This window comes from Phoenix dactylifera, chromosome 3 (genome assembly GCF_009389715.1).
Source record: "Phoenix dactylifera cultivar Barhee BC4 chromosome 3, palm_55x_up_171113_PBpolish2nd_filt_p, whole genome shotgun sequence".
Taxonomy (NCBI): domain Eukaryota; kingdom Viridiplantae; phylum Streptophyta; class Magnoliopsida; order Arecales; family Arecaceae; genus Phoenix; species Phoenix dactylifera.
In genome coordinates this window covers 10,323,827-10,351,405 of record NC_052394.1, presented here as the reverse complement: position 1 = coordinate 10,351,405, position 27,579 = coordinate 10,323,827, and the positions used below count along the sequence as shown (strand labels likewise).

General features: G+C 39.8%; 2 protein-coding genes across 5 annotated transcripts; both read left to right on the top strand.

Annotated features, from left to right (window-relative positions):
- Positions 1 to 1,718: 1,718 nt before the first annotated feature.
- On the top strand, positions 1,719 to 9,182 carry LOC103723883 (probable DNA replication complex GINS protein PSF3). Of its 3 annotated transcripts, none has more exons than XM_039124593.1 (8): positions 1,721 to 1,875; positions 2,406 to 2,460; positions 5,972 to 6,055; positions 6,142 to 6,213; positions 6,285 to 6,385; positions 6,846 to 6,938; positions 8,593 to 8,732; positions 8,836 to 9,182. In XM_039124593.1, the coding sequence occupies exons 3-8, from the start codon at positions 6,011 to 6,013 to the stop codon at positions 8,964 to 8,966; spliced, it is 582 nt and encodes a 193-aa protein (XP_038980521.1). In that variant the 5' UTR covers positions 1,721 to 1,875; positions 2,406 to 2,460; positions 5,972 to 6,010; the 3' UTR covers positions 8,967 to 9,182. The 3 variants fall into 3 exon arrangements, with proteins under 3 accessions (XP_038980522.1, XP_038980521.1, XP_038980520.1); XM_039124592.1 differs by having other exon boundaries at positions 1,722 to 1,875; positions 5,938 to 6,055; XM_039124594.1 differs by lacking the exon at positions 6,846 to 6,938 and having other exon boundaries at positions 1,719 to 1,875; positions 5,938 to 6,055.
- A 1,408-nt stretch (positions 9,183 to 10,590) lies between these two features.
- Positions 10,591 to 18,110, top strand: LOC120110232 (probable DNA replication complex GINS protein PSF3). 2 transcript variants are annotated; one of them, XM_039124595.1, is made up of 8 exons: positions 10,591 to 10,770; positions 11,297 to 11,351; positions 14,844 to 14,960; positions 15,047 to 15,118; positions 15,190 to 15,290; positions 15,751 to 15,843; positions 17,502 to 17,641; positions 17,741 to 18,110. In XM_039124595.1, exons 3-8 carry the CDS (start codon positions 14,916 to 14,918, stop codon positions 17,869 to 17,871), a joined length of 582 nt encoding a protein of 193 aa, XP_038980523.1. In that variant the 5' UTR covers positions 10,591 to 10,770; positions 11,297 to 11,351; positions 14,844 to 14,915; the 3' UTR covers positions 17,872 to 18,110. The 2 variants fall into 2 exon arrangements, with proteins under 2 accessions (XP_038980523.1, XP_038980524.1); XM_039124596.1 differs by lacking the exons at positions 10,591 to 10,770; positions 11,297 to 11,351 and having other exon boundaries at positions 14,836 to 14,960.
- Positions 18,111 to 27,579: the final 9,469 nt, after the last annotated feature.

The following is a 27,579-nucleotide window of genomic DNA, read 5'->3' as shown; positions in this document are numbered from 1 at the left end:
TGCTCACTAATTTGATGATGGGGGCAGCTTGCATATAATTTCTTGAAACGTTCCCAATATTCGTGTAGCGACTCTCCGTTTTGCTGCCTTACACCAAAGTTGCAAGCGACTGTATTGCAAACTAGCAAGTACTAAGCTATTTCTTTGTATGAATATTTTTTAATACTCATATAGATTTGCTAGAATGCTTATTATAAACTCTGTTATAAGCTGCATGAACTCCACCACAGCAATGCACGAATTTTGTGAGGACTCTCTTACAACATTATAAGAATGATGCAAAGTTGTTCAGTGACAAACCGGTAAGAACTCAACTGTTTCCATGTACACTCTTGTACACCTTTGCTAGAGTATTGCAAGTAACTCCATTACAAATCGCAGGGAATCAACTATTGCAATGTATGAATCTCGTAGGAATTCTCTCACAACCTTGAAACATGTTGCAAGCGACTCTGATATAAATCAGCGAGAACTCTTAACTCTTTCAATTTACGAATGTTGTGAGAACCAGCAGGAACTCTTGTACGAACTAGTGATAGCATGAAATCTACTATTGCAATTCATGAATCTTCTAGGAACACTTCCACAGTCTTGAAAGAATGTTGCAAGCCGATCTGACACAAACCAGCAAGAAGTCAATTCTTTTCATATACGAACATTGCAAGAACACTCGAACACCTTTGCCTGATTGTTGAAAACAACCATGTTACAAACAACATGAACGCTATTATTGCATTACACGAAAATTGTGAGAACTCTCTTACAAGCTTGCATGAATCTCGCGACCTACTCTGTTATAAACTAGTAAGTTCCGTACTTTTTTGTAAGAAATTTGAGAACACTCACACATCTTTGCTCGATGTTGCAAACAACTCTATTGTAAACTACAGGAGCTCCACAATTGTTGTAAGTCATGGCCCAATGACACGGCCTGGTTCAAGGAAGGAGGCCTGAAGGCCTGGTTCGAGGACGGAGGCCTGAAGGTCTGTTTCTAGACGAAACGAGGCAGAACCCCTATTTGGAACAAAGAAGGAGATGGAATTCGACCATGAATCTATTCTAAACACTCATTCGGACAATTTGCCTTTCTTTCAAGATTGTATGAAATTCCTTCTTGTTTTTTCTTGGCTGCTCTCCTCCAGTCTTGATTTTTTTTCTTTTTGTTTTCATTTTAATTGATGAATCTATTGTAATGAACACCATAACGGCCTTTTTCTTAGAACGTACGCCTAACGGTTAGTTGCCATACTTGCTTCACCATTGATGGCAAGAATGGCAAACAGGTTCCCAGCCTCCATGGAAGCATTTTGAACGTATCAGTCAGTGCTAATTTGTTCTTATTGGTCCCTGGATTTTAATTCATTAAAGTTGTATGTTCTAATGCTAGTCCAATCAATTTGCGAGTTATTCTTGGCTCCTTCAAGGGAATAGTATCAAATAGCTCATTTCCCCACCTTCTATGCCCTCTTCTGTCTACTTAGAAGAGAGGTGAGCTATTGGCACTTGTATGGTCGATCTTATGCTCCTGCCCTTGGTTTGCATCAGATGCATTACGAAATTTAACTAAAGGCTTAATAAGATAGACGGGGTTTGGTTAGCATTTGTAAGACCCCAGAACTGGGCCCGGTCAAAATGACCGGCCCAGTCCCAAAACCCCGACTGTTTCCATCCCGAAGAAGAAGGAAGCCCTGTTTTTAGGGCTTCCTCTCCTCCTTGAGGCCACCGAGAAGAGCCGCCAGGGAGAAGGGGGAGAGATTTTTCTTCGCATTGCCGGAGAGAGAGAGAGGAAGAGGGAGAGCCAAGTAGCACGGGTGACCCTTTTCCTTCATCGCCGCCGGAGAGGAAGGGAGGCGCCGGATCTTCGTCGGGGCTAAGGTAAGCTTTTTCCTTCTCCTTGCTTGGTGATTAGCCATGGTGGGTGGTGATTTTGAGCCGGCCGATCGCCGGATTTGGGCCCAAAAAGGGATGCTTTGCTTCGGCTAGAGGCGTTAGCCGCCGGCATGCTCGCCGCCGCCAGCCGCCGGGGGTGGTCGGGCTTGCTCCGCCGCCTCCTGCCGCCGTCGGGGCCGGCCATCATGGCCGCCCCGGAGTCCGACCGAGAGGGAAGAAGAAGAAGAAGGGGGGGTCACGGGACCCCCTGTTTCACCGAAGGAGAAGAGGGGGAGTCGGGAGAGAAAAGAAGAAAGAAGAAAAAGAAAAGAAAAAAAAAGAAAAAAAAAGAAAAAGAAAAAGAAAAGAGAAAACCAAAAAAAAAAAAAAGGGTGGTTTACGGGTATGAACCCCAACTCGGGGTACTAGGCACTCCTGCAGGATCAACCATGGAGGGATATTAAAAATTTAAGTCTTTCTATATATATATATATAGTGATGAATTTTAAAAGAAGAAAATGGTTTTTGAATATTAGATTCTGCGAGGGATTTGCAGAATTAATTGGATTTATTGTGGATCGCGTTCGCAAGGTAAGTGATGTAACTTCTTTACTAGATTTATCGGCAAACTTAATATCTGTTTTACGAATCGAATTATTCGTGATTTCGAATTTGAGGCATGGGTTATTTGTATATTTTTAGAATATTGTATGTCTCTGATTGGACGTATTTGCTTCATATTTGAATTGTATTTAATTGCTCTGACATTGTACTTTTCAGCTTGGAACACTGAACAAAAGGCTTAATAAGATAGACGGGGTTTGGTTAGCATTAATCTGGGGAATTGTTATAGAAAACTAAAAGAATAGGATGCCTTTTTGCCCCCTTCCTATTTGGGTCAGACAAGGGAAGGAAGCCCCACATTACAGCAAACAAAAAACACCCATGCTCATCGGCTAAGGATGCCATAGATGCTGGGAAATTTTCTATCCAATGTAGCTAACCTATTTAACGGTCCCATTAAATACGACAAAACTTGACTTGGACCTGCTAACCTGCTCAAACTTGCTCGCAAGAAAACTGGGTTTTGGTTTGCAGCTGGCTCGACAAAATCTTGCTTGATTTGAACCCGATGTAGTTAATAAATTGGTTGGGCTTTGGTTGGTGTCCTGACTTTATAGGTCGGTGGCAAGGTCGGTGGAACCGTCCCGAATTGCTCGGTTCGGAGTATTCCGAGCCGTACCGGCCATAGACCAGGACGGTTCTGGCAATGAAAATGAGATCCGCGCCGCAGGAGAAAAAGTCGAAGGAAAAAGAAGAAGAGAGAGAGTGGGGAAGGGAGGGAGAGAGAGAAAGGTCGAGGCTGGCCTCCGGGGCCGTCTGGCGGAGGCTGGGGAGCCATAGAAGAGGGGCTCGCTCTTGTTTTCTGTTTTGTTCGAAACAGGAGCTGGAGAGCCTCCCCTTATTTTTGAGGTTAAGTGAATGTCGGCAAACCAATTGTCGACTTCACTTATTTTTTTAAATAAAAAAATTAAATAAAGTCGATAATTGGCTTTCCGGCCTCCGTCTTCTCCTCTCGGCGGTTCTCCGATCCTCTGCTGGCCTCCCCTTCTCTTTTTTTTCCTCTCTCGTACTTCCTCTCCCTCGTCTCTTTTACTGTGCCAGTACGGGCCCGATAGGGCATAACATAGGCTTATACTAACTCGTCCCGTCGGGCAAGCGGTACGTTGTTCCGTACCAGTTTTGCCGACCCTAGTTGGTGGTCTTGCTTATGGTGCTAGTTACAACTCTCAAGCTATCCAAGTTAAGTTTTAGCCTCTTAATTTAATTAATTATAAATTTTGAAAAAAATATGAATTTTATTTCTTTAATGAAAGGATTAGGTTTTTCTCTCGGCTTTGGATATTTATTGGATATTTAGAATAAATTTTTTAACAAAAGTACTTTATTTATTATTTGCTATTGTTATATACTTAAACATCATTATTTTCCACATTGGCTTAAACTCGACTGCCGCGGGGGAGAGAGAAAAAATAGCGGGAAATGGGTTTGGGTGGACTCCCTCCAAAAACGTTCTCCCTCCTCCTCTTCTCATCACGACGACTCTCTAGGGCAACGAAGGCCAATAGTCTAAACTTCCCTTTGAGGTAAATCTTTAGGATTTCCACATGTACTTTTTTTTTTCTAAATAAGAAAAGGCTTAAAGATTTGATGACCGCTTTTTTTCTTTGAGGTAAATCTTTAGGGTTTCCAGATGCTTTTTTTCCCTTGAAAGAAAAGTCTCAAAGATTTGATGATTTCTTTTTTTTTATTTGCTCTCATGGAATCGTTGATTCCTCTTTGAGAATTGAATGTTTTAATGATTTAGATCTATAGTCTTCTCTGTTGTTGTCGGGCTCTGTTCCCAAATTCTTACCTTTGCATACGTTGCCGCAGATGTATTACTAACTTGGTTTGACCTAGATGTCCTATTCTAATTTGGGGCTATTTTATGTGAAATCTTGGTTGGATAATTCTTAACATTTTTTTGGAGGGTATATTTTATTTGTCTTAAAATAATAACTTTGGCACTTGTCTTCGAGTATATAAGGAAATTTTTTTTACTTTTCCATCATGAAAAAAGGAAGCGAAAGCTATCGTATACAACAAGTTTATAAATTTACAAAGCTTGATGTTGTTTCTACTATGTGTTTTCTCCATGCTTTGGTGAGTTTGAATAGTATAACATACTTGCGTTCGAGAGCTAGTTTTCAGCAAGATGATGAAGAAACTAAGGTCCTTATTGTTGCAAGATTGTTTCCATTAGGTCGAGCCCTCATGTATAGTGTGGCTCTCCCATGTATTTCATGAGGATTATCACTTGTTAGGTTGTTGTTCTAGATTGTCCATATTTAAGATTAACCAAAAGGTTTGGCTATTGTATTTTGGTTATTTAACTTTTGGATGCCACAACATAGTTAAAGTGTTCTGGATACTTTTGGAGTTCACTACACAAAAACTAAGCACTTTGTTTTTACCAACCAATCAGTTGTCCAAATGGTAGGATTATGAATAGCAATATTGGAACTCAACTGCATGACTGTGGTGTCATTTCATGTAACATGAAACCATAGGTGACATCTTATGTCACATGAATGAAGTTTTAGGAAGACTTGTTTCTGTTGTCGTCCATGACATGTTACACTTCGAGTTGAGAAATAATCTGTTGGCCAAGAGGCTTTTCATGCACAAACTATTGAGATTTCCCTGCAACTTATGAGTAGGGCGACCGCTCATACAACGCCTCATCTATGAAAACAATAAAATGGTTCTCGCAGCGTGCAGTTTCCATTTTTATTAGTCATTGATATTTATAGTTTCATGTGCTTCTTAATCTTGTGCCGCACTGCAGTGCTCCAACCATGCTGTACCAAAATTCCAGCACTCCAAAAGTCGTTGCCTCCAAACTTTTCTACTTGGATAGAGTGCCTGCTGGCGTGTTGCCACTTGTTTGGATTTATTCTCGATTTTTTATGGTTTTGAACCCCAATTTTCACCTTGAAATGCAAAGGTAAGCAAACTACGAGAATACACAAGAAAAATTGGGAAAAAATTATGACACAAACAAGATTATTTGCCCAAACATCACATCTCATGTCAGTGTAACTGCAACCACACAAACATTGCAAAGTAAAACAAGATTACTTGTCCATACATCACACCTATGTACCTGTAAAGCAGAAACCAATTTAGGACAACATAACTGCAGCTATATGGAGGTTGGTAGAATTTACACTGTTTGCAACCATTGAAATTGAGACTCATGCTATCCTGATTGTAGTTAATTGTATTATATATTGTAGGAAGAATCATACTGCGATTTACTTACTCCAGTTATTAAAGAGCTAAACGGAGACATGGACTCTTAACTGTAGTCAGCTTTTTCTTGGCATGTGATTCGCAATGACTTTAACTTTATAGCTCGATGTCAACTCATTCTTACTTATCGTGTATAAGTCTGAAGCTTAATAGATTCCATATCCATTTTTTATGGCTGTTGTAATAGCTGGCAATTAGCATTTTTGACAGTCTTAAGGTGTGAACCTGTTATCTTTGCTGGTAGAAAAAAGGCAATTGCAGTCTTTGATCTCAGCTGGAGAAAATGCCAGGATATTATGATATAGATGACATCATCATGGAGGAAGAGGTTAGGACTACTAGATTTTCATTTCTTGTCCTTGAGATGATGCAGAATCTTGACAAATTTTGTCTTGATCAATGTTGTGCTTGCAGTCCATTTCAGTTGTTTTTCAAGTTGGAGCACATGGTGTTGGCCTGCTAGATCCTGGTTCAGAAACAAACAGTGTAAGTTCTCTAGAAACCATAAGCAGGTGACACTTGATGTTTATGTTCTAATGTTCATTGATTCTATATAGGTTGAAAAAGGTGCTAAAGTGGACCTGCCCTTTTGGCTTGCTCATGAGTTGTACTTGAGACAAGCAGTATCGATCAGTGTTCCTGCCTGTTTTAGCCAGAAGTAGGTTCCATTTTTTGCTTACTGCTCAAAAATCCTATCTGTATGAATTCTGCACACATGTCATGAGCATGACAAAGACCTAGATACAGCTGAGAGGAAGTAGGGGAAGTGAAGTGGGAGGAATAAGGGAAGCTGTTGATCCTATAATACTAAAATTTCAGGATACCACATATGTCTTTATAAAAAGAATGTGGCATCTTGTCTATGGATGTCCTTGAGGACTCCACTTCCACAGCATCAGCCATTTGGGTACCCCTCCATGATACCTTAAGAACAAAACTTAACAAATCAGCAATTTTTGTTATGCTGGATTTTGTACATTGTTGAAAATTGAAATGATTATAACTTTTTTGGTGCCTCCCCTGCACCAACCACCGAACCACCTCTAACTGTAGTGAACGCCCTATCATGAGTGCTTTAGAGATCTTTTATTTGTAAATTGTTTACCATGATGTCACAGAACCAGGAAAGAAATCCAGGCTGATGCAGCATGTGTGCATTTGAGGATCCGTTGCCCCTACTTTTATGAATTGGGATGCAAGATTGTCCCCCTGTAAGTTCTCTGATCTATAACTAGCCAGACAGATTATTACAGTAGCCTCTGTAGGAACACTTGTTTTGCGAAAGTTTTGGATCTTCAAGCATGTTATGGGAGAAGGCATAAAGATGCAACTAATAGGAAGACGGTTGAATTTCTTTATAAATTTTATTCTTTATTACATTATTACTCCATCAATAATGCTTCAGTGCATTTCTTTATATCCAGAACAGGTACCTTCTTTAATGCATCCATGCAAAATCTAAATTAACATCATGCTGTACCATCTCATTTATATAATTTTGTGTGCTTCCATATTCATGTGACAGATTGATTTGTAGCTTGTTAGATTGATATATATATCATAGTTAGGGATCTTGATGATAAATATCTAATAGAATAGCAACAAGGTGTGACAGTTGACAGATAGAAAAGAATTAGATTGAGGTTTAGTAGATGTTTTTGACTCATGCCAGCAGCAAAGTGTCTGATAAGGATTGAAGCTTAGGAAACCTGGAATATAAATCTCAAATTGCTGAATGATATGGTTAGCGTGAGAAGATTTATAAAGCCCATTGCAAATAAATGCGACATTTTACAGAATCAGAAAGAAGATGGCGTCAGACTGATTTCATGCCTATGTTTAGGGTTGAAAATGAATTGAATATGGATCAGATGCTGGCAAGTCCATATCTATATCTATATTGATTCAGTGGGTATTAATACAGATATTGGAATTAAAGGGATACTAGAATTTTTTTATATTTATTTTAAATAGATACGAATTGGATATTAATCATGTCCATGTTTGTTCTAAATAGATACGGATGTAATGTTGAATATCATTTAGGATACAGAAATGAAGGAGTTGCATTTGCATTATTTGGCAACAACTTGAGCAAGTTACATATGTGAAAGCATGAATTAGATCATAAAATCTAGACATATATCTCTTCTCAAAGAAGGAGAACAGCAAGAACCTTGTTTGGAGAATTCAGATAATTAAAAGCCATGTTGTCGGTCGTCATGAACATGTGCTCATCAATGTCAATGTTAGAAGAGTCCCTATGCACACTTCCAATTAAAAAGGGTTTATTTTTTCATGAACATGTTAAGTATCTGGATATCCAAATCTAAAAATCTTGAAAAAAGGATATCCAGATATTTGAATCTGAATGCAGAAAAACTTATAATCTTTATCCGTATCTATATCCGACAAATTTTCTATCTTTTTATCCCTGTGCCAGATATAGTTTTTATATCTGAATGAGACCTTATATGGATTTCAATTAAGACCAGATCTGTTTTTAACGGACCCAATTTCAGCTATGTTGTCTTGTCTGCTTCTAATGATGTCAAGTGATTCAATTTGCAGATATTAGTGCTATTCTGTTTCAGAAGGGAAGAACTTGTATCTGAGTTTCAATTCAAACATGGGTTTATATGCTAGTCTAACTATTGATAATGAAAATACTTATGATTTGCCTAACTCTTTAATCTGTAAATGATGACTAGCTGAAACTAGCAATTTTCTTTAAGGAATTTCTATTCCCTATGATCAAGCTGGCAGTCTGGATTGATGAGATTGATTTTTAATTAAAGAAATAGAAAGAACTAGTCTTCTCAGTTGCATGAAAGTCTATAATCTCTCAGGCTCTGCTGTGGACAGGGTTAGTGACAAAAGTATCGGATCCTTCCTTCATTATGCATTCACCCATAGATACAAGGAGATATTGAGCAAGTCACATAGTGCTTCTGTTGCTACCGTTCCCAAATTCTTGACACGTCTTACAAAGGAAGAATCCCAATGTGAGCTTCTGTTCTTTGAACAACTGTCCGGGTTTATTTCCTAATCATTGATGTGACATTGATATTTTGATTTTGATTTTTTTTTTTTTTTGCCTGTTGGAAGTGTTTGAAGCTGCTCGGTCTTCAATGTTAGCATTCAAGAAATGGCGGCTAGGTGGATCAAGATTAGAGAAGGCATCCATTCTTAGTAGGAAAAGGAAGACAACCATGCCAACTTGCCCATCGACTCCATGACTAAGTTTGTCAAGTTTGACAGTTCCCCTTGCAACACCAAAGTTGCAAGCGACTCTATTGCAAACTAGCAAGTACTAAGCTATTTCTTTGTATGAATATTTTTAATACTCATATAGATTTGCTAGAATGCTTATTATAAACTCTGTTATAAGCTGCATGAACTCCACCACAGCAATGCACGAATTTTGTGAGGACTCTCTTACAACATTATAAGAATGATGCAAAGTTGTTCAGTGACAAACCAGTAAGAACTCAACTGTTTCCATGTACACTCTTGTACACCTTTGCTAGAGTGTTGCAAGTAACTCCATTACAAATCGCAGGGAATCAACTATTGCAATGTATGAATCTCGTAGGAATTCTCTCACAACCTTGAAACATGTTGCAAGCGACTCTGATATAAATTAGCGAGAACTCTTAACTCTTTCAATTTACGAATGTTGTGAGAACCAGCAGGAACTCTTGTACGAACTAGTGATAGCATGAAATCTACTATTGCAATTCATGAATCTTCTAGGAACACTTCCACAGTCTTGAAAGAATGTTGCAAGCCAATCTGACACAAACCAGCAAGAAGTCAATTCTTTTCATATACGAACATTGTAAGAACACTCGAACACCTTTGCCTGATTGTTGAAAGCAACCATGTTACAAACAACGTGAACGCTATTATTGCATTACACGAAAATTGTGAGAACTCTCTTACAAGCTTGCATGAATCTCGCGACCTACTCTGTTATAAACTAGTAAGTTCAGTACTTTTTTGTAAGAACTTTGAGAACACTCACACATCTTTACTCGAATGTTGCAAACAACTCTATTGTAAACTACAGGAGCTCCACAATTGTTGTAAGTCATGGCCCAATGGCACGGCCTGGTTCAAGGAAGGAGGCCTGAAGGCCTGGTTCGAGGACGGAGGCCTGAAGGTCTGTTTCTAGACGAAACGAGGCAGAACCCCTATTTGGAACAAAGAAGGAGATGGAATTCGACCATGAATCTATTCTAAACACTCATTCGGACAATTTGCCTTTCTTTCAAGATTGTATGAAATTCCTTCTTGCTTTTTCTTGGCTGCTCTCCTCCAGTCTTGGTTTTTTTCTTTTTGTTTTCATTTTAATTGATGAATCTATTATAATGAACACCATAACGGCCTTTTTCTTAGAACGTACGCCTAACGGTTAGTTGCCATACTTGCTTCACCATTGATGGCAAGAATGGCAAACAGGTTCCCAGCCTCCATGGAAGCATTTTGAACGTATCAGTCAGTGCTAATTTGTTCTTATTGGTCCCTGGATTTTAATTCATTAAAGTTGTATGTTTCTAATGCTAGTCCAATCAATTTGCGAGTTATTCTTGGCTCCTTCTTCAAGGGAATACTATCAAATAGCTCATTTCACCACCTTCTATGCCCTCTTCTGTCTACTTAGAAGAGAGGTGAGCTACTGGCACTTGTATGGTCGATCTTATGCTCCTGCCCTTGGTTTGCATCAGATGCATTACGAAATTTAACTAAAGGCTAAATAAGATAGACGGGGTTTGGTTAGCATTTGGTAAGACCCCAGAACTGGGCCCGGTCCAAATGACCGGCCCAGTCCCAAAACCCCGACTGTTTCCATCCCGAAGAAGGAGGAAGCCCTGTTTTTAGGGCTTCCTCTCCTCCTTGAGGCCACCGAGAAGAGCGGCCAGGGAGAAGGGGGAGAGATTTTTCTTCACATTGCCGGAGAGAGAGAGAGGAAGAGGGAGAGCCAAGTAGCACGTCGCCGCCGGAGAGGAAGGGAGGCGCCGGATCTTCGTCGGGGCTAAGGTAAGCTTTTTCCTTCTCCTTGCTTGGTGATTAGCCATGGTGGGTAGTGATTTTGAGCCGGCCGATCGCCGGATTTTGGCCCAAAAAGGGATGCTTTGCTTCGGCTAAAGGCGTTAGTCGCCGGCATTCTCGCCGCCGCCAGCCGCCGGGGGTGCTCGGGCTTGCTCCGCCGCCTCCTGCCGCCGTCGGGGCCGGCCATCATGGCCGCCCCGGAGTCCGACCGAGAGGGAAGAAGAAGAAGAAGGGGGGGTCACGGGACCCCCTGTTTCACCGAAGGAGAAGAGGGGGAGTCGGGAGAGAAAAGAAGAAAGAAGAAAAAGAAAAGAAAAAGAAAAGAAAAAAAAAAGAAAAAGAAAAGTGAAAACAAAAAAAAAGGGGTGGTTTACGGTTATGAACCCAAACTTGGGGTACTAGGCACTCCTGCAGGATCAGCCATGGGGGATATTAAAAATTTAAGTCTTTGTATATATATATATATATATATTGTGATGAATTTTAAAAGAAGAAAATGATTTTTGAATATTAGGTTCTGCGAGGGATTTGCGGAATTAATTGGATTTGTTGTGGATCGCGTTCGCAAGGTAAGTGATGTAACCTCTTTACTAGATTTATCGACAAACTTAATATCTGTTTTACGAATCGAATTATTCGTGATTTTGAATTTGAGGCATGGGTTATATGTATATTTTTAGAATATTGTATGTCTCTGATTGGACGTATTTGCTTCATATTTGAATTGTATTTAATTGCTCTGACATTGTACTTTTCAGCTTGGAACACTGAACAAAAGGCTTAATAAGATAGACGGGGTTTGGTTAGCATTAATCTGGGGATTTGTTATAGAAAACTAAAAGAATAGGATGCCTTTTTGCCCCCTTCCTATTTGGGTCAGATAAGGGAAGGAAGCCCCACATTACAGCAAACAAAAAACACCCATGCTCATCGGCTAAGGATGCCATAGTTACAGATGCTGGGAAATTTTCTATCCAATGTAGCTAACCTATTTAACGGTCCCATTAAATATGACAAAACTTGACTTGGACCTGCTAACCTGCTCAAACTTGCTCGCAAGAAAACTGGGTTTTGGTCTGCAGCTGGCTCGACAAAATCTTGCTTGATTTGAACCCGATGTAGTTAATAAATAGGTTGGGCTTTGGTTGGTGTCCGGACTTTATAGGTTGGTGGCAAGGTCGGTGGAATCGTTCCGAATTGCTCGGTTCGGAGTATTCCGAGCCGTACCGGCCATAGACCAGGACGGTTCTGGCAATGAAAATGAGATCCGCGCCGCAGGAGAAAAAGTCGAAGGAAAAAAAGAAGAGAGAGAGTGGGGAAGGGAGGGAGAGAGCGAGAGAAAGGTCGAGGCTGGCCTCCGGGGCCGTCTGGCGGAGGCTGGGGAGCCATAGAAGAGGGGCTTGCTCTTGTTTTCTGTTTTGTTCGAAACAGGAGCTGGAGAGCCTCCCTTTATTTTTGAGGTTAAGTGAATGTCGGCAAACCAATTGTCGACTTCACTTATTTTTTTTAAATAAAAAAATTAAATAAAGTCGATAATTGGCTTTCCGGCCTCCGTATTCTCCTCTCGGCGGTTCTCCGATCCTCTGCTGGCCTCCCCCTTCTCGTTTTTTTTCCTCTCTCGTTCTTTCTCTCCCTCGTCTCTTTTACTGTGCCGGTATAGGCCCGATAGGGCATAACATGGGCTTATACTAACTTGTCCCGTCGGGCAAGCGGTACGTTGTCCCGTACCAGTTTCGCCGACCCTGGTTGGTGGTTTTGCTTATGGTGCTAGTTACAACTCTCAAGCTATCCAAGTTAAGTTTTAGCCTCTTAATTTAATTAATTATAAATTTTGAAAAAAATATGAATTTTATTTATTTAATGAAAGGATTAGGTTTTTCTCTTGGCTTTGGATATTTCTTGGATATTTAGAATAAATTTTTTAACAAAAGTACTTTATTTATTATTTTCTATTGTTATATACTTAAACATCATTATTTTCCACATTGGCTTAAACTCGACTGCCGCGGGGGAGAGAGAAAAAATAGAGGGAAATGGGTTTGGGTGGACTCCCTCCGAAAACGTTCCCCCTCCTCCTCTTCTCATCACGACGACTCTCTAGGGCAACGAAGGCCGATAGTCTGAACTTCCCTCCGAGGTAAATCTTTAGGATTTCCACATATACTTTTTTCTTTCTAAATAAGAAAAGGCTTAAAGATTTGATGACCTCTTTTTTTCTTTGAGGTAAATCTTTAGGGTTTCCAGATGCTTTTTTTCCCTCGAAAGAAAAGTCTCAAAGATTTGATGATTTCTTTTTTTTTTATTTGCTCTCATGGAATCGTTGATTCCTCTTTGAGAATTGAATGTTTTAATGATTTAGATCTATAGTCTTCTCTATTGTTGTCGGGTTCTGTTCCCAAATTCTTACCTTTGCATACGCTGCCGCAGATGTATTACTAACTTGGTTTGACCTAGATGTCCTATTCTAATTTGGGGCTATTTTATGTAAAATCTTGGTTGGATAATTCTTAACATTTTTTTGGAGGGTATATTTTATTTGTTACTTAAAATAATAACTTTGGCACTTGTCTTCGAGTATATAAGGAAAATTTTTTTACTTTTCCATCATGAAAAAAGGAAGCGAAAGCTATCGTATACAACAAGTTTACAAATTTACAAAGCTTGATGTTGTTTCTACTATGTGTTTTCTCCATGCTTTGGTGAGTTTGAATACTATAACATACCTGCGTTCGAGAGCTAGTTTTCAGCAAGATGATGAAGAAACTAAGGTTCTTATTGTTGCAAGATTGCTTCCATTAGGTCGAGCCCTCATGTATAGTGTCGCTCTCCCATGTATTTCATGAGGATTATCACTTGTTAGGTTGTTGTTCTAGATTGTCCATATTTAAGATTAACCAAAAGGTTTGGCTATTGTATTTTGGTTATTTAACTTTTGGATGCCACAACATAGTTAAAGTGTTCTGGATACTTTTGGAGTTCACTACACAAAAACTAAGCACTTTGTTTTTACCAACCAATCAGTTGTCCAAATGGTAGGATTATGAATAGCAATATTGGAACTCAACTGCACGACTGTGGTGTCATTTCATGTAACATGAAACCATAGGTGACATCTTATGTCACATGAAGGAAGTTTTAGGAAGACTTGTTTCTGTTGTCGTCCATGACATGTTACACTTCGAGTTGAGAAATAATCTGTTGGCCAAGAGGCTTTTCATGCACAAACTATTGAGATTTCCCTGCAACTTATGAGTAGGGCGACCACTCATACAACGCCTCATCTATGAAAACAATAAAATGGTTCTCGCAGCGTGCAGTTTCCATGTTTATTAGTCATTGATATTTATAGTTTCATGTGCTTCTTAATCTTGTGCCGCACTGCAGTGCTCCAACCAGGCTGTACCAAAATTCTAGCACTCCAAAAGTTGTTGCCTCCAAACTTTTCTACTTGGATAGAGTGCCTGCTGGTGTGTTGCCACTTGTTTGGATTTATTCTCGATTTTTTATGGTTTTGAACCCCAATTTTCACCTTGAAATGCAAATGTAAGCAAACTACGAGAATATACAAGAAAAATTGGGAAAAAATTATGACACAAACAAGATTATTTGCCCAAACATCACATCTCATGACAGTGTAACTGCAACCACACAAACATTGCAAAGTAAAACAAGATTACTTGTCCAAACATCACACCTATGTACCTGTAAAGCAGAAACCAATTTAGGACAACATAACTGCAGCTATATGGAGGTTGGTAGAATTTACATTGTTTGCAACCATTGAAATTGAGACTCATGCTATCCTGATTGTAGTTAATTGTATTATATATTGTAGGAAAAATCATACTGCGATTTACTTACTCCAGTTATTAAAGAGCTAAATGGAGACATGGACTCTTAACTGTAGTCAGCTTTTTCTTGGCATGTGATTCGCAATGACTTTAACTTTATAGCTCGATGTCAACTCATTCTTACTTATTGTGGATAAGTCTGAAGCTTAATAGATTCCATATCCATTTTTTATGGCTGTTGTAATAGCTGGCAATTAGCATTTTTGACAGTCTTAAGGTGTGAACCTGTTATCTTTGCTGGTAGAAAAGGGCAATTGCAGTCTTTGATCTCAGCTGGAGAAAATGCCAGGATATTATGATATAGATGACATCATCATGGAGGAAGAGGTTAGGACTACTAGATTTTCATTTCTTGTCCTTGAGATGATGCAGAATCTTGACAAATTTTGTCTTGATCAATGTTGTGCTTGCAGTCCATTTCAGTTGTTTTTCAAGTTGGAGCACATGGTGTTGGCCTGCTAGATCCTGGTTCAGAAACAAACAGTGTAAGTTCTCTAGAAACCATAAGCAGGTGACACTTGATGTTTATGTTCTAATGTTCATTGATTCTGTATAGGTTGAAAAAGGTGCTAAAGTGGACCTGCCCTTTTGGCTTGCTCATGAGTTGTACTTGAGACAAGCAGTATCGATCAGTGTTCCTGCCTGTTTTAGCCAGAAGTAGGTTCCATTTTTTGCTTACTGCTCAAAAATCCAATCTGTATGAATTCTGCACGCATGTCATGAGCATGACAAAGACCTAGATACAGCTGAGAGGAAGTAGGGGAAGTGAAGTGGGAGGAATAAGGGAAGCTGTTGATCCTATAATACTAAAATTTCAGGATACCACATATGTCTTTATAAAAAGAATGTGGCATCTTGTCTATGGATGTCCTTGAGGACTCCACTTCCACAGCATCAGCCATTTGGGTACCCCTCCATGATACCTTAAGAACAAAACTTAGCAAATCAGCAATTTTTGTTATGCTGGATTTTGTACATTGTTGAAAATTGAAATGATTATAACTTTTTTGGTGCCTCCCCTGCACCAACCACCGAACCACCTCTAACTGTAGTGAACGCCCTATCATGAGTGCTTTAGAGATCTTTTATTTGTAAATTGTTTACCATGATGTCACAGAACCAGGAAAGAAATCCAGGCTGATGCAGCATGCGTGCATTTGAGGATCCGTTGCCCCTACTTTTATGAATTGGGATGCAAGATTGTCCCCCTGTAAGTTCTCTGATCTATAACTAGCCAGACAGATTATTACAGTAGCCTCTGTAGGAACACTTGTTTTGCGAAAGTTTTGGATCTTCAAGCATGTTATGGGAGAAGGCATAAAGATGCAACTAATAGGAAGATGGTTGAATTTCTTTATAAATTTTATTCTTTATTACATTATTACTCCATCAATAATGCTTCAGTGCATTTCTTTATATCCAGAACAGGTTCCTTCTTTAATGCATCTATGCAAAATCTAAATTAACATCATGCTGTACCATCTCATTTATATAATTTTGTGTGCTTCCATATTCATGTGACAGATTGATTTGTAGCTTGTTAGATTGATATATATCATAGTTAGGGATCTTGATGATAAATATCTAATAGAATAGCAACAAGGTGTGACAGTTGACAGATAGAAAAGAATTAGATTGAGGTTTAGTAGATGTTTTTGACTCATGCCAGCAGCAAAGTGTCTGATAAGGATTGAAGCTTAGGAAACCTGGAATATAAATCTCAAATTGCTGAATGATATGGTTAGTGTGAGAAGATTTATAAAGCCCATTGCAAATAAATGCGACATTTTACAGAATCAGAAAGAAGATGGCGTCAGACTGATTTCATGCCTATGTTTAGGGTTGAAAATGAATTGAATATGGATCAGATGCTGGCAAGTCCATATCTATATCTATATTGATTCAGTGGGTATTAATACAGATATTGGAATTAAAGGGATACTAGAATTTTTTTATATTTATTTTAAATAGATACGAATTGGATATTAATCATGTCCATGTTTGTTCTAAATAGATACGGATGTAATGTTGAATATCATTTAGGATACAGAAATGAAGGAGTTGCATTTGCATTATTTGGCAACAACTTGAGCAAGTTACATATGTGAAAGCATGAATTAGATCATAAAATCTAGACATATATCTCTTCTCAAAGAAGGAGAACAGCAAGAACCTTGTTTGGAGAATTCAGATAATTAAAAGCCCTGTTGTCGGTCGTCATGAACATGTGCTCATCAATGTCAATGTTAGAAGAGTCCCTATGCACACTTCCAATTAAAAAGGGTTTATTTTTTCATGAACATGTTAAGTATCTGGATAACCAAATCTAAAAATCTTTAAAAAAGGATATCCAGATATTTGAATCTGAATGCAGAAAAACTTATAATCTTTATCCGTATCTATATCCGACAAATTTTCTATCTTTTTATCCCTGTGCCAGATATAGTTTTTATATCTGAATGAGACCTTATATGGATTTCAATTAAGACCAGATCTGTTTTTAACGGACCTATTTTCAGCTATGTTGTCTTGTCTGCTTCTAATGATGTCAAGTGATTCAATTTGCAGATATTAGTGCTATTCTGTTTCAGAAGGGAAGAACTTGTATAAGTATTTGAGTTTCAATTCAAACATGGGTTTATATGCTAGTCTAACTATTGATAATGAAAATACTTATGATTTGCCTAACTCTTTAATCTGTAAATGATGACTAGCTGAAACTAGCAATTTTCTTTAAGGAATTTCTATTCCCTATGATCAAGCTGGCAGTCTGGATTGATGAGATTGATTTTTAATTAAAGAAATAGAAAGAACTAGTCTTCTCAGTTGCATGAAAGTCTATAATCTCTCAGGCTCTGCTGTGGACAGGGTTAGTGACAAAAGTATCGGATCCTTCCTTCATTATGCATTCACCCATAGATACAAGGAGATATTGAGCAAGTCACATAGTGCTTCTGTTGCTACCGTTCCCAAATTCTTGACACGTCTTACAAAGGAAGAATCCCAATGTGAGCTTCTGTTCTTTGAACAACTGTCCGGGTTTATTTCCTAATCATTGATGTGACATTGATATTTTGATTTTGATTTTTTTTTTTGCCTGTTGGAAGTGTTTGAAGCTGCTCGGTCTTCAATGTTAGCATTCAAGAAATGGAGGCTAGGTGGATCAAGATTAGAGAAGGCATCCATTCTTAGTAGGAAAAGGAAGACAACCATGCCAACTTGCCCATCGACTCCATGACTAAGTTTGTCAAGTTTGACAGTTCCCCTTGCAACACCAAAGTTGCAAGCGACTGTATTGCAAACTAGCAAGTACTAAGCTATTTCTTTGTATGAATATTTTTTAATACTCATATAGATTTGCTAGAATGCTTATTATAAACTCTGTTATCAGCTGCAATGAACTCCACCACAGCAATGCACGAATTTTGTGAGGACTCTCTTACAACATTATAAGAATGATGCAAAGTTGTTCAGTGACAAACCAGTAAGAACTCAACTGTTTCCATGTACACTCTTGTACACCTTTGCTAGAGTATTGCAAGTAACTCCATTACAAATCGCAGGGAATCAACTATTGCAATGTATGAATCTCGTAGGAATTCTCTCACAACCTTGAAACATGTTGCAAGCGACTCTGATATAAATCAGCGAGAACTCTTAACTCTTTCAATTTACGAATGTTGTGAGAACCAGCAGGAACTCTTGTACGAACTAGTGATAGCATGAAATCTACTATTGCAATTCATGAATCTTCTAGGAACACTTCCACAGTCTTGAAAGAATGTTGCAAGCCAATCTGACACAAACCAGCAAGAAGTCAATTCTTTTCATATACGAACATTGTAAGAACACTCGAACACCTTTGCCTGATTGTTGAAAACAACCATGTTACAAACAACATGAACGCTATTATTGCATTACACGAAAATTGTGAGAACTCTCTTACAAGCTTGCATGAATCTCGCGACCTACTCTGTTATAAACTAGTAAGTTCAGTACTTTTTTGTAAGAAATTTGAGAACACTCACACATCTTTGCTCGATGTTGCAAACAACTCTATTGTAAACTACAGGAGCTCCACAATTGTTGTAAGTCATGGCCCAATGACACGGCCTGGTTCAAGGAAGGAGGCCTGAAGGCCTGGTTCGAGGACGGAGGCCTGAAGGTCTGTTTCTAGACGAAACGAGGCAGAACCCCTATTTGGAACAAAGAAGGAGATGGAATTCGACCATGAATCTATTCTAAACACTCATTCGGACAATTTGCCTTTCTTTCAAGATTGTATGAAATTCCTTCTTGTTTTTTCTTGGCTGCTCTCCTCCAGTCTTGATTTTTTTTCTTTTTGTTTTCATTTTAATTGATGAATCTATTGTAATGAACACCATAACGGCCTTTTTCTTAGAACGTACGCCTAACGGTTAGTTGCCATACTTGCTTCACCATTGATGGCAAGAATGGCAAACAGGTTCCCAGCCTCCATGGAAGCATTTTGAACGTATCAGTCAGTGCTAATTTGTTCTTATTGGTCCCTGGATTTTAATTCATTAAAGTTGTATGTTCTAATGCTAGTCCAATCAATTTGCGAGTTATTCTTGGCTCCTTCAAGGGAATAGTATCAAATAGCTCATTTCCCCACCTTCTATGCCCTCTTCTGTCTACTTAGAAGAGAGGTGAGCTATTGGCACTTGTATGGTCGATCTTATGCTCCTGCCCTTGGTTTGCATCAGATGCATTACGAAATTTAACTAAAGGCTTAATAAGATAGACGGGGTTTGGTTAGCATTTGTAAGACCCCAGAACTGGGCCCGGTCAAAATGACCGGCCCAGTCCCAAAACCCCGACTGTTTCCATCCCGAAGAAGAAGGAAGCCCTGTTTTTAGGGCTTCCTCTCCTCCTTGAGGCCACCGAGAAGAGCCGCCAGGGAGAAGGGGGAGAGATTTTTCTTCGCATTGCCGGAGAGAGAGAGAGGAAGAGGGAGAGCCAAGTAGCACGGGTGAACCTTTTCCTTCATCGCTGCCGGAGAGGAAGGGAGGCGCCGGATCTTCGTCGGGGCTAAGGTAAGCTTTTTCCTTCTCCTTGCTTGGTGATTAGCCATGGTGGGTGGTGATTTTGAGCCGGCCGATCGCCGGATTTGGGCCCAAAAAGGGATGCTTTGCTTCGGCTAGAGGCGTTAGCCGCCGGCATGCTCGCCGCCGCCAGCCGCCGGGGGTGGTCGGGCTTGCTCCGCCGCCTCCTGCCGCCGTCGGGGCCGGCCATCATGGCCGCCCCGGAGTCCGACCGAGAGGGAAGAAGAAGAAGAAGGGGGGGTCACGGGACCCCCTGTTTCACCGAAGGAGAAGAGGGGGAGTCGGGAGAGAAAAGAAGAAAGAAGAAAAAGAAAAGAAAAAAAAAGAAAAAAAAAGAAAAAGAAAAAGAAAAGAGAAAACCAAAAAAAAAAAAAGGGGTGGTTTACGGGTATGAACCCCAACTCGGGGTACTAGGCACTCCTGCAGGATCAGCCATGGAGGGATATTAAAAATTTAAGTCTTTGTATATATATATATATATATAGTGATGAATTTTAAAAGAAGAAAATGGTTTTTGAATATTAGATTCTGCGAGGGATTTGCAGAATTAATTGGATTTACTGTGGATCGCGTTCGCAAGATAAGTGATGTAACTTCTTTACTAGATTTATCGGCAAACTTAATATCTGTTTTACGAATCGAATTATTCGTGATTTCGAATTTGAGGCATGGGTTATTTGTATATTTTTAGAATATTGTATGTCTCTGATTGGACGTATTTGCTTCATATTTGAATTGTATTTAATTGCTCTGACATTGTACTTTTCAGCTTGGAACACTGAACAAAAGGCTTAATAAGATAGACGGGGTTTGGTTAGCATTAATCTGGGGAATTGTTATAGAAAACTAAAAGAATAGGATGCCTTTTTGCCCCCTTCCTATTTGGGTCAGACAAGGGAAGGAAGCCCCACATTACAGCAAACAAAAAACACCCCTGCTCATCGGCTAAGGATGCCATAGATGCTGGGAAATTTTCTATCCAATGTAGCTAACCTATTTAACGGTCCCATTAAATACGACAAAACTTGACTTGCACCTGCTAACCTGCTCAAACTTGCTCGCAAGAAAACTGGGTTTTGGTTTGCAGCTGGCTCGACAAAATCTTGCTTGATTTGAACCCGATGTAGTTAATAAATAGGTTGGGCTTTGGTTGGTGTCCTGACTTTATAGGTCGGTGGCAAGGTCGGTGGAACCGTCCCGAATTGCTCGGTTCGGAGTATTCCGAGCCGTACCGGCCATAGACCAGGACGGTTCTGGCAATGAAAATGAGATCCGCGCCGCAGGAGAAAAAGTCGAAGGAAAAAGAAGAAGAGAGAGAGTGGGGAAGGGAGGGAGAGAGAGAAAGGTCGAGGCTGGCCTCCGGGGCCGTCTGGCGGAGGCTGGGGAGCCATAGAAGAGGGGCTCGCTCTTGTTTTCTGTTTTGTTCGAAACAGGAGCTGGAGAGCCTCCCCTTATTTTTGAGGTTAAGTGAATGTCGGCAAACCAATTGTCGACTTCACTTATTTTTTTAAATAAAAAAATTAAATAAAGTCGATAATTGGCTTTTCGGCCTCCGTCTTCTCCTCTCGGCGGTTCTCCGATCCTCTGCTGGCCTCCCCCTTCTCTTTTTTTTCCTCTCTCGTACTTCCTCTCCCTCGTCTCTTTTACTGTGCCAGTACGGGCCCGATAGGGCATAACATAGGCTTATACTAACTCGTCCCGTCGGGCAAGCGGTACGTTGTTCCGTACCAGTTTTGCCGACCCTGGTTGGTGGTCTTGCTTATGGTGCTAGTTACAACTCTCAAGCTATCCAAGTTAAGTTTTAGCCTCTTAATTTAATTAATTATAAATTTTGAAAAAAATATGAATTTTATTTCTTTAATGAAAGGATTAGGTTTTTCTCTCGGCTTTGGATATTTATTGGATATTTAGAATAAATTTTTTAACAAAAGTACTTTATTTATTATTTTCTATTGTTATATACTTAAACATCATTATTTTCCACATTGGCTTAAACTCGACTGCCGCGGGGGAGAGAGAAAAAATAGCGGGAAATGGGTTTGGGTGGACTCCCTCCAAAAACGTTCCCCCTCCTCCTCTTCTCATCACGACGACTCTCTAGGGCAACGAAGGCCAATAGTCTGAACTTCCCTTTGAGGTAAATCTTTAGGATTTCCACATGTACTTTTTTTTTCCTAAATAAGAAAAGGCTTAAAGATTTGATGACCGCTTTTTTTCTTTGAGGTAAATCTTTAGGGTTTCCAGATGCTTTTTTTCCCTTGAAAGAAAAGTCTCAAAGATTTGATGATTTCTTTTTTTTTATTTGCTCTCATGGAATCGTTGATTCCTCTTTGAGAATTGAATGTTTTAATGATTTAGATCTATAGTCTTCTCTGTTGTTGTCGGGCTCTGTTCCCAAATTCTTACCTTTGCATACGTTGCCGCAGATGTATTACTAACTTGGTTTGACCTAGATGTCCTATTCTAATTTGGGGCTATTTTATGTGAAATCTTGGTTGGATAATTCTTAACATTTTTTTGGAGGGTATATTTTATTTGTCTTAAAATAATAACTTTGGCACTTGTCTTCGAGTATATAAGGAAATTTTTTTTACTTTTCCATCATGAAAAAAGGAAGCGAAAGCTATCGTATACAACAAGTTTATAAATTTACAAAGCTTGATGTTGTTTCTACTATGTGTTTTCTCCATGCTTTGGTGAGTTTGAATAGTATAACATACTTGCGTTCGAGAGCTAGTTTTCAGCAAGATGATGAAGAAACTAAGGTCCTTATTGTTGCAAGATTGTTTCCATTAGGTCGAGCCCTCAAGTATAGTGTGGCTCTCCCATGTATTTCATGAGGATTATCACTTGTTAGGTTGTTGTTCTAGATTGTCCATATTTAAGATTAACCAAAAGGTTTGGCTATTGTATTTTGGTTATTTAACTTTTGGATGCCACAACATAGTTAAAGTGTTCTGGATACTTTTGGAGTTCACTACACAAAAACTAAGCACTTTGTTTTTACCAACCAATCAGTTGTCCAAATGGTAGGATTATGAATAGCAATATTGGAACTCAACTGCAGGACTGTGGTGTCATTTCATGTAACATGAAACCATATGTGACATCTTATGTCACATGAATGAAGTTTTAGGAAGACTTGTTTCTGTTGTCGTCCATGACATGTTACACTTTGAGTTGAGAAATAATCTGTTGGCCAAGAGGCTTTTCATGCACAAACTATTGAGATTTCCCTGCAACTTATGAGTAGGGCGACCACTCATACAACGCCTCATCTATGAAAACAATAAAATGTTTCTCGCAGCGTGCAGTTTCCATTTTTATTAGTCATTGATATTTATAGTTTCATGTGCTTCTTAATCTTGTGCCGCACTGCAGTGCTCCAACCATGCTGTACCAAAATTCTAGCACTCCAAAAGTCGTTGCCTCCAAACTTTTCTACTTGGATAGAGTGCATGCTGGTGTGTTGCCACTTGTTTGGATTTATTCTCGATTTTTTATGGTTTAAGGTAAGCGGTAAACCTATGAACGTATCACCTATGGCATTCGGCTACGGGCTATTCTCCTCGTCCTTGACGTCTCCTTGTCCTTGGTCCCAATTCCCACTTCCCAGTTCCCAAATCCCAGCACGGCAGCTCAACTATTCCTCTTTCCTTCTCAGACCTCATTTCCTCCTGGCTTCTTCATTCTTCAATCTTCCTAGTTCCTTGATTCCTTTGCACTGTGTAGACTGTAATCAGGTATTGTCATCGATCGGTTCTTGATCCGAACCCGTTGGCCTATTTATTTCGTCGCTGGTGCCATGTGGGCGGCGTCCGACTGCTATAATTTTCCAGCAGGTATCGCAATTTCTCTCTCGTCTTTCCCATTCCCCTCTCTTGTCTCTTTGTATGGGTTACATCGGCTGCATCTCTTGTTTTTTGTTGCTGCTCCTGTGGTCCATTTTCTTGGAGACTTGGAAATTGGAATTGTTATATGGCAGTCTACTGTTGGCGCACCATATGTTCGCTAATTTGCTGCAGTGATCTGTTCATAGAAAATGTAGCAACTTTTTGGTCTCGAGTGCTGGCTTATGCAGTTATGCCTGATAATCTTAGGGCTCGTTTGGTTCGCGAGAAGCATTTTTCCTCTTAGGAATATGATTCCTGGGAAACAATTCCTACAAAGAGGATGCCCAGAAAAGTACTTTTGGCATGTTTGGTTGACCATGGAAAAGTGACAAATTTCCAAAGTGCTTATGTTTGGTTGGCCATCCACTTTTCTGAAAAAGTTATGTATAATTTCTATTATGCCCTTAATAAAAATTAAGTCTTTAATGCTTATTTAATGCTGAAGGGCTTTTTAGAAAAAAATAAAAATAAAGTGATTCTCACCTCAAAGTAACTTTTCCATGTTTCTCATGAAAAAGACTTTTCCATGTTTCTCATGGAAAAGACTTTTCCATGAAATGTAGGAATCATATTCCCATGGAAATACAACTTTTCCATCTCTCTCCGTTGAAAACTCCAATCAAACAAGAGTCATCTCATTACTTTCCCGTTGACCACACTTTTCTCCCTTCTTTTTCCGCGAACCAAACGAGCCCTAAGTAGTTAGTAAACGTGTTTCCAGAAGTGCAGCGTAAGAGACTAAGAGTTATGGTATGCAAAATAATAGACCAATAATACAATCTAAAACCTGAAGCCCATGATACCCAGGATGTGAACTGTATATGTGACCAAATATGTTACACTCTAATTATTGGCATTAAATGTATGGAGAGAATGATGATAAGAGCAAGGAGAAAAAGTACAAATTACAAGCTACATGCTACATTGTTTTGCAGTGTCCTTGGATATGCTAGGGTTGTAATAATAGTTTGGATCACCCCAATGCCACAACATGCTCTCCCAATGCCACAACATCATAGTTTGGAATTATTATATAGCAGTCTACTGTTGGAGCACCAGATGTTTGTTAATTTGCTGCAGTGATCTGTTCATAGAAATTGTAGCAGCGGTCCAATGCATTTTAGGGCCCAATGCATTTAGATAGGATTCTTGTGTTATTTTTTTGTTCCTGATATGAAGTTTTCTACAAAGTAAGATACATATCATCCTCGATTTAGTGTTTGCTTGTTGTTTTTGGCTAACTCATAATTGGTTTTCACATGCAGAGTTGCTACTGTTGCAACTCAATTCCAGCGGTCTTTTATGAAACTTCTATGTGATGCTCAATTTGAAGACAACACAAGATTTGCTGTTGACATATGCATTGAACAATGACTATCTCTTGACATTGCCAATCTATGTTGATTGGAAAATGGCTTCGGAGTCCGATGCAATAATATTCAGGTAAAGTCATTGGGCTTAATTCTAACCTATGTTTTGGTTGAACAAGGAAATCACGTAATTGGGACATTGTTGTTGAACATATTGGTTGCGTACATAATTGTGACTCCAAGGTCCATCTCTCCGATCCCTAAATTCTTTAAAATCGAAAAAAATATATTTATGAGCCGTGTGATGCGAGATGAGCGGTGGGTGATTGTGATTGCGATTGCGATGATGGAAGGGGAAGTATAGGGCCTGGGGAACGGTGATGAGGCTGGCGTTTCAGAGTGTGGGGATCATGTACGGGGACATCGGGACATCTCTGCTGTACATGTATGCGAGCACGTTGGGGGGGGGGGGGGGGGGAATATGGCATGAGGACGATATCCCAGGCGTTCTCTCCCTCATCTTCTATAGCATCACTCTCATCACCTTGGTCAAGTGATAATCCTCCATGCCAACGATAACAGCGACGGTGAGAACTCCCTAATGTTTGTTATTTCTGCTGTTATTGTAATTTTGTACGTGGCATGATATTTGTTTAGTATTTTTTCGCTTATTTAGCTATAATTTGTACGTATTTTGGCTATAGTCTTACATAAGAAGCTAATTATTGAAATATTTAAACATTGGGTCTATGCAAGAGGCACCTTTGTACTCTATTCGTTGATCCGTCGATATGCAAAGGTGAGGTTGTTACCAAGTCAGCAAGCAGAAGATAGAGAGGTGTCCAATAGCTAGACTGCCTAGCAACAGACGCCATCAGCATGCTTCTAAGGTAAAAGCAGCACTCGAGAACAGTCCCTTCGCCGAATATATTTTTTTAGTGGCAACCATGCTTGGGACTTCTATGGTCATTGGGGATGGAGTCCTCACTCCCTACCCAACAATACTTCTTTCTCCATGAACTCCTTCAATCTCTGCACCAGCGTTGCATCCAAGGGCTCATGTTCACTTCTTGCATCGTTGTAGCCATACCTCGCAACACGCCGAAACACGTAGCAATCATGAGACCCCATTCGACGGAATAAAAATCACTCCTCCATCGGAACTCGGCTGATTGGTAGTGACTTAATGGAAACAAAGACAAGAATAGAGTGCAAAGCGGGCACATTTGCAACATAATGCTCAAATATCGGAGGAATCCCCTGCACGAGCTCTGAGTAGAAGAAGGCAATTCCCGGGATGCATTGAACACCAGAATTCAAAACTATCTCCTCCACCTTCTCGCTCGGAACCTTGTAAGAAGGTAGTGAAGGCCAATGCTCGTGTGGAACTACGTCTATCGGAAAGATACATGTATGAATTATCTCATAAGGTTTCGAGCATGGTTGCTACCAAGAGAAAATATTTGGTGAAGGGACTGTTCTCGACTGCTGCTTTTACATTAAAGGCATGATGATGGCGTCTGTTGCTAGGCGGATCTAGCTTATAATTGGACACCTCTCTATCTTCTGCTTGCTGACTTGGCAACAACCCCATTTTTGCATATCGACAGATCAACGAATAGAGCGCGCAGGTGCCTCCTGCAGAGGCCCAATGTTTAAATATTTTAATAATTAGCTTCTTATGTAAGACTATAACTAAAATACATATAAAATTATAGCTAAGAAAGAGAAAAAATACTAAATAAATATCATGCCACAAAATTACAATAATAGCAGAAATAACAATATTATGTTGATTATGGATTCAATAACACGACTATGATTAGGCAGTGGGCATTTCATAAATCCATTGTGGAAAATCATACTATCATGCTGTTTTTTTTTTTTTTTTTTTTGATACAACGGCTGATCACCCAACTCTAGGATAGGTGTAGCCAATAGAATTATAAAGGATAGAGGAGGAGCCTCCTGCTATGCCCAAAAGATCTCTTTGAAATGCTAGGCAGCATAGGTGGTAACCCAGTCTGTCACCTTGTTTTTTCTCCTGGTACACTTGTACAGTCTGAAAGGTACTGCACTGCCCCGCCAACTGTCAGATGTCGCACAGAAGAGGGGACTCCTCCCCCATCCGTCCCTCCTCGCGAATCCAGTCAACCACTGTAGCTACATCCCCCTCAAGAAAGATTCGCTCCGCCCTCAGCACCCGTTCCACATAGGTGATGCCCTCCCAGGCAGCCCTAAGCTCTGCCCCTATCACTGTCAAACCAGCAATGCTGCGGCCTCCTGCGACAATCAGCTGAGAGTTGTGATCCTCGATCACGAACCTTACTCCAGCTCTATCTTCGTTGCTTGAAACGCTACCATCAAAATTTACCTTAAAATGTCCAGGAGGTGGGGGCTCCCAAGGAACAAAGACAATCCTGAGCGCTCTCACAGTAGCAAGGGGTTCCAGATGTCTCTGGCCATCCTAGATGAAATTGTCGTGGTAGCTCTAGCGACCTCAGTCGCCTGAAGGAGAGCTTTGTCTATCACACTCCTTAAGCACGCCCGCCTGTCCTCAAAAACTTGGGCGTTCCTATCCAACCATATGTGGTATGCCAGATAAGCCCACATGATCCCCTGCCCTATCGTCCACTGACTCTGCATGATGGCCCTCATCTGATGCAAAAGTTCCTCA